The 11,056-nt window shown below is 44.9% G+C and overlaps 1 protein-coding gene across 4 annotated transcripts; it reads right to left on the bottom strand.

Moving 5' to 3' along the window:
- Positions 1-1,007: 1,007 nt before the first annotated feature.
- On the bottom strand, positions 1,008-10,757 carry LOC311026631 (uncharacterized protein). 4 transcript variants are annotated; one of them, XM_084030304.1, is made up of 16 exons: positions 10,187-10,757; positions 9,468-9,587; positions 9,289-9,344; positions 9,143-9,201; positions 7,934-8,502; positions 7,632-7,721; positions 6,930-7,034; positions 6,661-6,785; positions 5,789-5,875; positions 5,366-5,464; positions 5,116-5,283; positions 4,834-5,031; positions 4,245-4,346; positions 3,627-3,689; positions 3,208-3,306; positions 1,008-2,982 (listed from the first exon to the last, which is right to left on the bottom strand). In XM_084030304.1, exons 2-16 carry the CDS (start codon positions 9,565-9,567, stop codon positions 2,338-2,340), a joined length of 2,565 nt encoding a protein of 854 aa, XP_083886430.1. In that variant the 5' UTR covers positions 9,568-9,587; positions 10,187-10,757; the 3' UTR covers positions 1,008-2,337. The 4 variants fall into 4 exon arrangements, with proteins under 4 accessions (XP_083886430.1, XP_083886429.1, XP_083886427.1 ...); XM_084030303.1 differs by having other exon boundaries at positions 10,468-10,757; XM_084030301.1 differs by having other exon boundaries at positions 10,660-10,753.
- Positions 10,758-11,056: the final 299 nt, after the last annotated feature.

Here is an 11,056-nt window from a genome sequence, read left to right as displayed (position 1 = left end):
CAGGATAATTCCTGAAATCATTTTTAAAGTTACATTTTTATATGTGACTACACCATAATGTCATAGCATCATGTTTAATAAACTCTCTTACCTGCTGCTCTTCGTGAACACATTTGACCTCTGACCTCCCCGTTACTGAAGACAGACGGAGCCAGGTGACCATGAATTAAACTTTTAATCATCTGTGGTCATAACAATGCTGGTACTACGAAAATAGCAGCACATGACTCCTAAAAAAACAAGTAACATTGTATTAAATGCACAGATTTGTAACATAAATTTGGCTGAGATTAGAACTAGTTCCACTAGAATATAAATTATTTCCCACCAAATGGAGAAAAAAACTACTTTTTGTTCAAAATGACACAAGATTATGAAGTGAAGTTTAATTTAAATCTGGACTAGATCATTGACGCTGTATATGTCCTGTATGGATGGTAAAGTATTTGGGATTATGCCTCTCACTAATCTTCTATATTGTTAAAACCAGGTCACCATCGATGAAAACACATTTACACAACGTTTTTGGTTCTCTTCCTACAGTCGGTGACGACTCCTCTGTTTTCCCACTAAAACACCGGAATGATAACAAAACAACCTGTTGGCTGAACTAAATCACAGCCGAGTGTGACTGTGAATAAAGTAACGGCAGGAAGACCCGAGGTGAAAATGAAACAATAATACTTTTACTTACTGAGTCACTGCTGAGCCAAAGTTTCACTCGCAAAATCAAAAAGGTTTCCTTGGAAAGTCAGCGATTGTGGAGGGAAACACCCAAATCCCTTTTCTCTTCATGCATGCATAGCGTCTTTTCAAAATAAAACTTCCTTCTTCACAGGAAGTGCATGTCTCCCCAATCTCCCACAGAACGGACAGCTGGCGTTGACATATTTAGACAATAAAATAAAATATACGCATGACATGTTTACAGACCTGTAAAAAAGAAAGAAGTTATTCATACATCTCTATGCTTTCTAGTTGTGTAATATTTTATTTTCTTACGACACTTTCTGTATTCATTTTGACATGTTTGAAATAAAAATCTAAATCTAAAAAAAGTCTAAATCTGATATAGATATTCTCTATGTTTGGATTAGAATGGCTGACTGCACCTTTAACGCCGAGCTTTCCTCTGTGCCATCAAACAGTTCAAAGTGCATGCACGCTGATAAAGATTTGGTCACAAGCATAAGTGGGAAGTATTTCAATAAGCTTCCGGACAGTTTCTCAAAACATTATTAATAAAGATAATAATAAAAAAAATGAGACAATAATCAACAGAAAAAAAAGAAAACAAAAAGCCCTGCTGCCGCACAAAATCAGATTAAATCTAATTTTCACTTTGTTAGTTATAGAAGGTTCCTCTTGTTGCCATGGTTACAACCCATAAACACAAGGAAGCACTTGTGATTGGGTTTTACGTCCATGTTGCTTCATTTTTTTCCTCGACGCGTCACAAGACAACTGTTTTTGGAATCACTGAATCATAATGATAAGAATCATCTCGTTAGAATAATTATGGAGGAGTGCTGGATTTTCAGCGTGAGCAGCAAACGGACACAACAACTCATTAAAAACGTGACTGAAACAAAGTGTTAGTGAAGCAGGCAGACGTAAGGAAACTAACATTACAGTTCAATGAAAGATTAAAGCAAAAATCAATCAACTATTTAACTTAACGAGGCATGAAGTTTGACCTTTCCACCGTTTCGGCTTGAAACCAGGACGGATCCAAGTTAAATCACTGAAATCAGTAAAAAGAGAAGAAAATGTAAATAGAGATTTTGAATTATTAAAAAAGAAAGACAAATCATGCTTTTTGAAACACTTCCCGTGTAGTAAGAGTTTTTTTTTTCTATTTTCAACTCTTCCAAAGGCATCTGACGGAGGGCAATGCAGGGTAAAGCACTTTAAACAGACTCAGGTTAAAGGGTCCTCCTCTTCGTTTCAAACCATAAATCATTTTTCTTTTTTTTAAGAAGAAGTGCACAACAGAGGGGGGAAGCAAATACATTCATAAATGCTAAAAAGTTGTAAAAAAAATCATATATATATATAGATATATCTATATAATAGGAAATAGTGCTAAAACGTCACAAACGAATAAGGACCATCCAGAACCAACACGTCACTAGAAGATACAAAGTACATCAATCAGGCTACATGCTATCGCTTTAAATATTCGGTGTGAAAAACTGTCTCTGAAGAGCCAAGAGGAAAGAAAACGCAGCCGCCTTCGTCAGTCACATGACCCGTCGCCGGCTGTCCATCAACAATGAGGTCACGTAGAGATCAGCCATTTAATGAATTCTTTAAGAACCCTCGTGTTTATGTGCTTTATTTTATGTCGGTTCCCTGGTCGATGCGTCTCTGCCTGTCCTGCTGCTCCACCTCTGATTCGCTGGAGGAGCTGCCGGTATTACTGCTGCTGCTGCCCCCTCCGAAAGCAAAGCAATCCTTCCTCCTCCCATCAACCTTGCCCCTCTTCTCCCTCCTTTTCCCCTCCGTCACCCCGCCCTCTCCCGTTTTGCCGTCCTCCTCCATCTCCATCTCGATCGGGGCCTGCTCCGGCTCCGGCCCGGCTCCTCCCCGGTCCAGCTCCACCCACGTGGGTCCTGGAGGAGGCTCCAGCGGGGTGTAGTGGAGCATCGGCTGCTGCAGCTGGGAGTCCAGCTGTGGAGGGAGGCTGTGGTGGTCCGGGTGGAGGAGCTGGGTTTGGTGCTGGAGGTGATGCAGGGGCTGCAGAGGGTGCTGCATGTGTTGGTGCTGGAGCTGCTGATGGTGGAGGTGCTGATGGTGGTGGTGGTGATGCTGATGATGCTGCTGCTGGAGGTGGAGATGATGATGATGATGCTGGTGGTGCTGGTGGTGGTGGTACTGATCCATGACCGGCTTCTCCATGTTCTGGACAAACTCCTTGGGCTGACTTTTGAGGAACTTCTCAAACTTCTTGGAGGCCTTTTTGTTGGTCACAAACCACTCCTGGAGAAAACAGGAGACCAACACAAGTCAGTAAACGTCACCTACGAAGACATCATCATTGTAGAAACAAGCTTAAAGCTTTTTCCCATCCCCATTCCTGTACCTGAACGCATCGTTTTACTTGAACTCGGGTGTGATCAGTGACATTAATGACGATGTGATATGGTGTTGGTGCGTGTTGGTGAGGTGTTTACCATCTCTCCTCGCTGTGAACGAGGTGCTCACCTGTGAGTGGACAGAGTTGATGTGGTACTTCACACCACTTTCAGAGTTAAACTCTTTATTGCAGATCAGACATCTGTACTTTCCAGCCTCGAAGTCGCCCTGAAATGAGATGAAAGGCAACAAAGGAGTTATTATCAAGGGGCGTTCACACGAGTACACATGAAGTCAGTGCAAAGAGTTGCCATACGTGAAGGAGGCAAACCTGTTCATGGCTTGAATTGAAATATTTAAACTTTTATGTCATACAGACTGAATGATTAGTTCATAAAATCTGTCTAAAATGTGCCACCAAAGAGCAACACATGAGGACGTGTTTCTTCTACACTTCTTATCCCAGATCAGCAGTCAATAGTTACTTTCTTGAACTCCACTGATCCCAATCAGCCTAGTTTTGTTCTACTGGATGGTTTTGGACGTACCCTCGTGCAGAGTCCCAGGTGAGCTTTGAGTCCAGACACACTGGTGTAGGTGGAGCCACAACCCTGACGAGGACACACACAGTCACATCACGGGTCGTGCACTTTTAGAAGGACAATTAAAGGAATCTGTATTTCGATTCCTCGGCTTGTGTTGCATTGAATTCCTGAAGAAAACAGTTTTTCTTGCATTTGGGTTTTAAAAAGTAGTACTTCAATTCATCCAGACTTTTCTCCTTTTTCTGACTCTCAGTTCAACATGTGAGAAGAACAATGTTTTCTTCCCACATTCAAGGTGACAGGATGAGTCATTGATACACAGTTACAAGAAATATGACACTGAAATACTACAAATACCAAACCTGAAATAAATACAGAGCACACAAACAAGCACTGAAGTAACAATACATGCACACAGCTATCAATTTCCCTTTGTTGCAATATAATGAATGACATAAATTAACTTTGTAACATTTCCTCGTGGCTTCTTTTATATTTTACAGCTGATGACCGTTCCACTAACCGGGCTGCACATCCAGCAGTGATCACAACCACACAGGAAATAAAGACACCAGCAACATGAAAACCATCGGGGTGAGGTGTAACGATGGTGTTGTCTACCTGGTTGGGACAGTGGACTTTCCTCTGCAGCTTCACCTCATTCTTCCACTTCCTCAGCACCTCCTGGCTGAACGCAGGCAGGCCGGGCCGGGCGTATTTCAGCTGGGAGGGCCGGCAAGAACAACAGGAGGTCAACGATAGCCTTAAATGTCTGCAGCACATAAAGCTGGACATGGTTTACCAACGTCTTCATCACACATTTAAGACGGGCTGTCTCCCCAACGCCTTCATTTACTTATATTGTACTTTACTATTTTCTAATGAGATGAAGACATTAATCAGAGTCAAATTAAAATGCCAAAGAAAAGTGTGAGGATCATGTAAATGAAAGGGATTTCCTCATAAGTGGGCCTATAAACAAATGGATAAATACATGGACATAAAGAACTCTCCTCTGCTGCGTTTCAGCACCCAGGACAGCAACACAACGACACACACACACCTCCTCTATATGCAACAAACAGCTGAGGGTAACACACAATGTTGGATTGCCACATCTTATTATAGCTCACTCATTAGGACGTCTGTCACCATGGTAACAGGCCAAGCATTCGGGCCAGGCCTTACATTAGTGACGAGCTCCTCTCACCTTTTTGTCATCGGGCACCAGGTCCGACTGGAACTTCCTCTTGGGCCAGTCTTTGGGCAGGTCGTTGTTGGCGATCTCAGCCAGGTGGAAGTTGGCCACCTGGGCCGACGCCCGCTGCACCCGGCCGCTGGCCGTCCTCTCTGGGTTGGCCTCCCGGTGGGCCTTCAGCGCCTCGTCTTCCTCCCTCTTCTGTGGCGTCTGGGTGACAGGCGAGGAAGGATTTAAAAAACCATCCGTTTACTTCATCCAGCATTAAATGGACTGACTCAACACGGGACTCACGGGGGCGTGCTCGGACTTCAGGTGGTACTCCAGACCGGCTTTGGACTTGTAGGTTTTCCCGCAGTGAGAACAATTCAGCAGCATCTTCTCCAGCTCAGACTCCTCCTTCCCACACTTCTTCATGTGGTACACGTAGCCCATGATGCTGGTGAAGGCCGCGTTACAACCCTGCATTAGAAGAATAACATTTCACAGAGGGAGAGTTCATCTTTTCTGATGGGAATTTAACACATCTCCTCTCCAGGTTTACCTCTTTGGAGCATTTTAATTTGCCCAGTCTCTTCAGGATTTTGCGCAGTTTGTCTTTGATGGTGCGGTCATCCAGGTTCTTGGCGTCTTCTGCTGAGGGCTGAAAAAAGAGACAAAGACTATGTAAGAGGCAAAGAAACGCCTCTTATTCAGTGGAAGGTGGACAGTACGTTCATGAAATGGGTAGAATCTGCACAAATCCTGACAATTACCAGGGCTGTCCTGGACCGAAAATCTTCTTAGTCAGCGTTTAAATCTGGTGTTTACCAGCAATGTGGCCATAGGTTTCTTGGAAATGAGTAATTTAGCATGCAGTCAGACTTGCTGGCTAAGACCCAAAAGGCCGATTCGTTGACTAAAATGTGGGCGTGGCCTTGATGGAAGAAAGTAGAGGTCAACGGGGGTCAGAGTGGATTCCTCTTACCAGATGGCTGTGGTCGGCCATGATGTGATACTTCATCCCCGTTGAAGACTTCAGCTGTTTCCCGCAGTGTTGACAGGTGAAGGGTTGCTGCCACAACAGATTAAACGTTACGTTGTATTTGTGCCGAGTCATGCTAGGAAGCAGCAGGAGGTCATTGGTTCATTGTTTACAGGTCTGTCGGCTGCGTCGGTACCACGGACAGCGCCGCAGATTCATCAACGCACAAAACTGTGAGAGCCACAAAGTCTGGTGGATTCACAAGGTGTGTGTGTGTGTGTGTGTGTGTGTGTGTGTGTGTGTGTGTGTGTGTGTGTGTGTGTGTGTGTGTGTGTGTGTGTGTGTTCATTCTCTAGTCTAGCTGACAGCAGATTGTGTACGCATCAGTGGTTATAAAAAAGTACACAAGTTGCTGTATTTAATTACAGTTTCGGGGTACTTTACGTGATGATTTCCATTTTCTGCTCCTTTTTACTTCCATTCTACATTTCACAGGGAAGATTTCCATTTTTACTCCACTATATTTGTTTGACAGTTATATTAAAAATACATGATATCATGCAGAAATGTACTACTACCCTGTCGTACACAAATATCTCAAATTGGCTCCACTTTGAGAAACTACATCATCAAAATGCTCATGTATCAATTTGTGATGAAAACAGAATTTTATAATATTAATATCATAATTCAACAAGGCCTTTGTGTACATTGAGCAGGTTGAATTTTTATACTTCCTGTACTGTGGTGTTTGTTAAAGAGTACATCCTCCACGGCTGGTATTGATTACTGTGATATACTCTCCTTCTATCCTTTATGAGGCAGAGCTTCATCAGAAATGAGAGTCTGCTTTTAAAAGTCAGTTTCGTGCTCACCAGCCTGCAGTTCTCCATGTGCTTCTTCAGCCCTTCCACAGTCTTCCTGCTCACACTTTTACATTTCGGACAGGTGACTCGGCCTTTGGCCACGATCTGGAGCTGCCAACGCTCCTCTGGACTTCCTGGCGGACGACAACAAACAGAACATTTTACTTTACGCAGTAAAAACATTTAAAAAAGACTGCAGCATGCTTCTTGCCTTTTTTAATACGTTTGAATAATGAGTTCATTAATGCGTATTAACTGTGTTCCTGCTCTGGTCTCACCTGGAGGGTAGGTCGGGGGCTCCTTCTTGGTTGAGAGGACGGGGGGTTTCTGATCCTCGATGGGTTGGACCGTCGAGGCCTCACTAACACCGGCCGCATCCGAACCTGTAAGATTAGATTATTAGTCTTTTACTGCTTTTTCTGGAGTGTTTTGTCACGACGTTAAGAAAAATCCTGAAACTTTGTTTTACAGCTCTAGAAGTGTGTTTTTCAGCCGTTGAAGACGACCTCTGAACCAGGGCTGAAACTCGAGGCAGAAACTCTGCCTCGGAGCTTTGTTAATCCTATCTCTCGGCATTATGCGGCTGCTCAGCAGGGATCATTGTTCCACACGGACCGTTTTTGAGGAAGCCGGGGCTCCAGAGTGCCACATGCCACCAAAAATCAGTGAAGTGCTGCTAAAGATGTTCCTTGTTCCACCGGTGCTCCTCACATTCAGCTGGTCTGTTTATTTGTGTAGCATGTTTGTTTCCACACAGCATCCAGAGAGAAGAACCGGTCGTTTGATCCGGTCTCTGGTTCGCCACGAGAACCTCACTGACGGGCCCTCCCTCTGGACCTGGCTCCAGACGGGGGTCTTTCTTGAACCATTCTTAGTGACTTTGTAGACATTATGCATTTAGGAGGAATAAAGTTAATGAAATGCATCGACCTGGAGTAAACTGGATGCAGCACACAACACAACAAAAAGAGATAACTTACAAGAGTCTCTGCCCTCTGGTGGCTGTGGGAAGTCATTGACCGGTGAGCTTCGCTCCATCTCAACTCTCTGGACTTTCTTCATGTTCAAGTCTTCAGGAAAAAAACAACAAAAAAAACTATGATTACCCACACATCAGGCCACTCTAGTTATTTAAAGTAGAGAAGCTGTCGCAGTCAGCTGATCCAGGTCCAGTTCTATGAGGATTTAGTCTTCAGTGTGTCAAATCTATCCCAGTCATATGCAGAGTCGTCCCTCGTCGTTTGGTCTGTAAGAGTCTGAAGTAACGTATCCGAGTACCTACCGGGTCTCCAGACGTGTCCTCGGTCCCGGCTCGTGCCGCTCCAGGCTTGGTCTTGGCTTCTGCCTGTTCCCCACACCTGGTCTGGCCCTGAAGAGGCCCGGTCTCTCCCCGGATCCCTGCCTGCATTCCAAACCTGATCCTGGCCCCGGTCTCTGTCGGCCGCCCAGCCCTGCTCGGGGCCCCCGTCCCGGCCCGTCATCCAGGACTGGTCCGGTCCGTTGTGCGAACTGTCCCTGCCTGGAATCCATGTCTGGTCTTGACTGGAGTGTCCCGCTCGGTCCCTGCCAGAGTTCCAGACCTGCTCCTGAGGTCGGACCCGACCCGGGGCCCAGGCGTCGGGGCCTCGGTCCCTGCTGGAGCTCCAGCTGTGGTCCTGAGGTTGGGGCGGCTCCCTGCCGGCCTCGGGGCCTTGAGACCACACATCTTTCCCCACCAGTCTAGGAGGCAGCCTCGCAGTGGGCGGAGCCCCTGGGTCCACCCCATTGGCCAGGCCACCAGATGACATCACTGAGCAGCTGGTGGTTGGGTAATCCACCGTTCCCATGGAAACACTCTGGAGGTCCTCGTACCTGCAAAAAAAACAAAAAAAAACACTTATTTCAGAAATCACAATGAAAAAGTGACTTAAAGGGCCAGTGTGTCACATTTATGGGGATTTATTGGCACAAATGGAATATGATATGAATCACTGTGTTTTAATAAGTGTATATATAATATTTATCGTGTTTTTATGACCTTAAACTGAGCTGTTTATATCTTCATACAGTAGCACAGACAGACAAACCAAACTCGGGCTCTAGATTTGGGCTTCTGTGTGTCGGTGACTGTAGTTCTACATGCTTGACACACGGGAGAACTTTCACTTGGTCCGATCTGCAACCTCGCCACTAGATGTCGCCAAATTCCTACACACTCAAACGACTGGTATGATGGGTAAAACGGTGAGTGGAGACCGCCGTTGCCCTTTTGTTGCCCTTCTTGTGTTGCCACTGATGCAATGACGTCATCAGATGCTCTCTATGGATTTGCAGCAGCAGATATAGAAAATATATACAACTCGCATTTTGGATTGCATTGCAAGGCATGAACACAAACAATGTAAAATAGCTGTAAAAATGGTGTCTGTCTGTTTCTGTTCGTTTTCCTTTGAAATGTAACGTTTGAGCAGCAGATCTACAGTCAAAGCAACGAGGTTGACGAGTCTCTTACCGTTTTCTGCCGTAAGTTCTCTTCATCTTTAGAGCTTCTCGGCCTTCAGCCTCGTCACTCTGAAACATTCAAGCACACGACCGTGAAGATGCCGTATCAAGCATCAGCAGACGGAGGTGTTCAGACGCATTCAGACATTTTCTCACCTTGGGATATCCAGCCGAATTGAAGTCGCAGCTTCTTTCTGGTAATCGTTGAACAACTATCAGAAGGAACATTTAACTTTACTCAACGCCAGAAAAATAACTCAAGCATTGGAAGATTTTCACTGCCAAAAAGGACCAAACATTTGACTTCTGATCATTTTGAATGACGTTTTCTCTACCTGGACATGGCACGCCACCTTTAGGTTGTGACTGGACAGACTTTCTCTTCCTTGGCACGTACAGAGGTGACATATCCCCGGCAGCGTGGTCGGGGTCCATCCTCGGAGCGGCGACCGCCACTGAAAACATAGGGAGGACAATACATATTTAGTTTACCATTGTAATAATAAGAAAAAAAGTGGAGCAAGTGTAGTCTTACAAATACTCAACTAGTATTTGTGATGTGTTGAGAAGTCTTTATGTATATTTCTTTAATACAATGGCAAAACAAATCTGAATCTGAAGTCGTTTTTCAGTGGTTATTGTTCCATCGTTTCCTTGAAGCTACAGTATTTGAGTTCATCTTAAGAAATGCTTAGTAATTCAGATGCTAACTTTATTTTTTATGTAATTTGCACTGATATAGTATGATTGTGATAAAATTCTGACAATAACTTTTTTATTTTATTTTTTTTTTACTATTGATTGGAAGTCAATAAATAATAAAACGGTTAATATGGAGATCCTGTTGATGATTTGCAATATATAATTAACCCCAGCTTCATCACAGCCTGCATCAATAATATGTGATTCCTGCAATCATTTCATTGTTTTGCTCCTAATGCATCAGCGTTCACACCGACGGATTGCAACGTCAGATTGCTTGCTTCCTGCATCCCGGTGAGCCGATGTTTACATCTACGTACTGTATTTTCCCACCGCGTTGAAGGCCACTGACCTGCTGCGTTCACGGTCCAAACACCGAACGGAGGCTCGAACAAACCGACGCTAAACACTTAATCTAGTCAAAGTGAAGGATGTGTTTTTCTTCTCGGCCATTCTGGCGACTGAGGGTCAGATCACCATCGTCTCCGTGAGGGTTTTAAAATGAATAAAACACGTTTGACGACGTGGGGAGAAGACGTGCAGCTAGCTACCGAGCCGTCTCCTGCAGACGGGGACACCTGAACCTGTCCCCGGCTCTCATTGTCTCTGCTCGGGGGAAGAAAAGCAGCCTACCGCCCTACAGCTCTCTCCCTCCGCAGAGACGCTTCGCCTCCATGTCTTCCCGGCCTCCTCCGTCGCCCTTCCGAGACCACCAAGAGGGCTACACGTGAAGGGAAAAGGCCCGAGCCCCCCCTCGGGGACTCGAACAAACTCTGCCCCCCCCAAAAAAGCTTCGACCACATCTACATAACATGAAGCACGTACGGCGGCGTAGATCACCCGCCTGTTTGTGTGTTCTTCCGAGGAACGCCCTCCTGCTGGACTGAACAAATAAGACCCGCATCTGCTGCTGCCTTCACGGCCCGTCGGAAATCACGGCATTTTCACAGAAACGAGCTTTACTGGCCAAGTCTTTTGTTTTTTTAACATCTCTCTACATACAAGCCACATTGCATTGAAAAGTTGTGTAAGAGTAACAAGCTAGCAAGTATAAATACATTTAAATAAACGATAATAAACATATCATAGCACAGGGTCTCTATTCTTTCACGTTTGCTAGGGTGCCTCAAACATATTCATCTCCAAGCAGCAGCTGGGAAGTCGGATGACTTTTGGTGAAATGCATGTTTTTGTGTTGTTTCTTATCAAAAGTTGAACAACG

The sequence above is a fragment of the Eutrigla gurnardus genome (assembly GCF_963514095.1).
Source record: "Eutrigla gurnardus genome assembly, chromosome: 16".
Lineage (NCBI taxonomy): Eukaryota > Metazoa > Chordata > Actinopteri > Perciformes > Triglidae > Eutrigla > Eutrigla gurnardus.
This window is presented reverse-complemented; position numbering and strand designations above follow the sequence as displayed.

Excerpts from the sequence above, each read along its gene's own strand:
- LOC311026631 (XM_084030301.1), bottom strand. The coding sequence starts at position 10,738 with ATGCGGGTCTTATTTGTTCAGTCCAGCAGGAGGGCGTTCCTCGGAAGA. Across the intron at positions 3,690-4,244 it reads AAGTCCACTGTCCCAACCAG|GGTTGTGGCTCCACCTACAC; the intron begins GTAGACAACACC and ends TGTCCTCGTCAG. Across the intron at positions 2,983-3,207 it reads TCAACTCTGTCCACTCACAG|GAGTGGTTTGTGACCAACAA; the intron begins GTGAGCACCTCG and ends TGTTTTCTCCAG.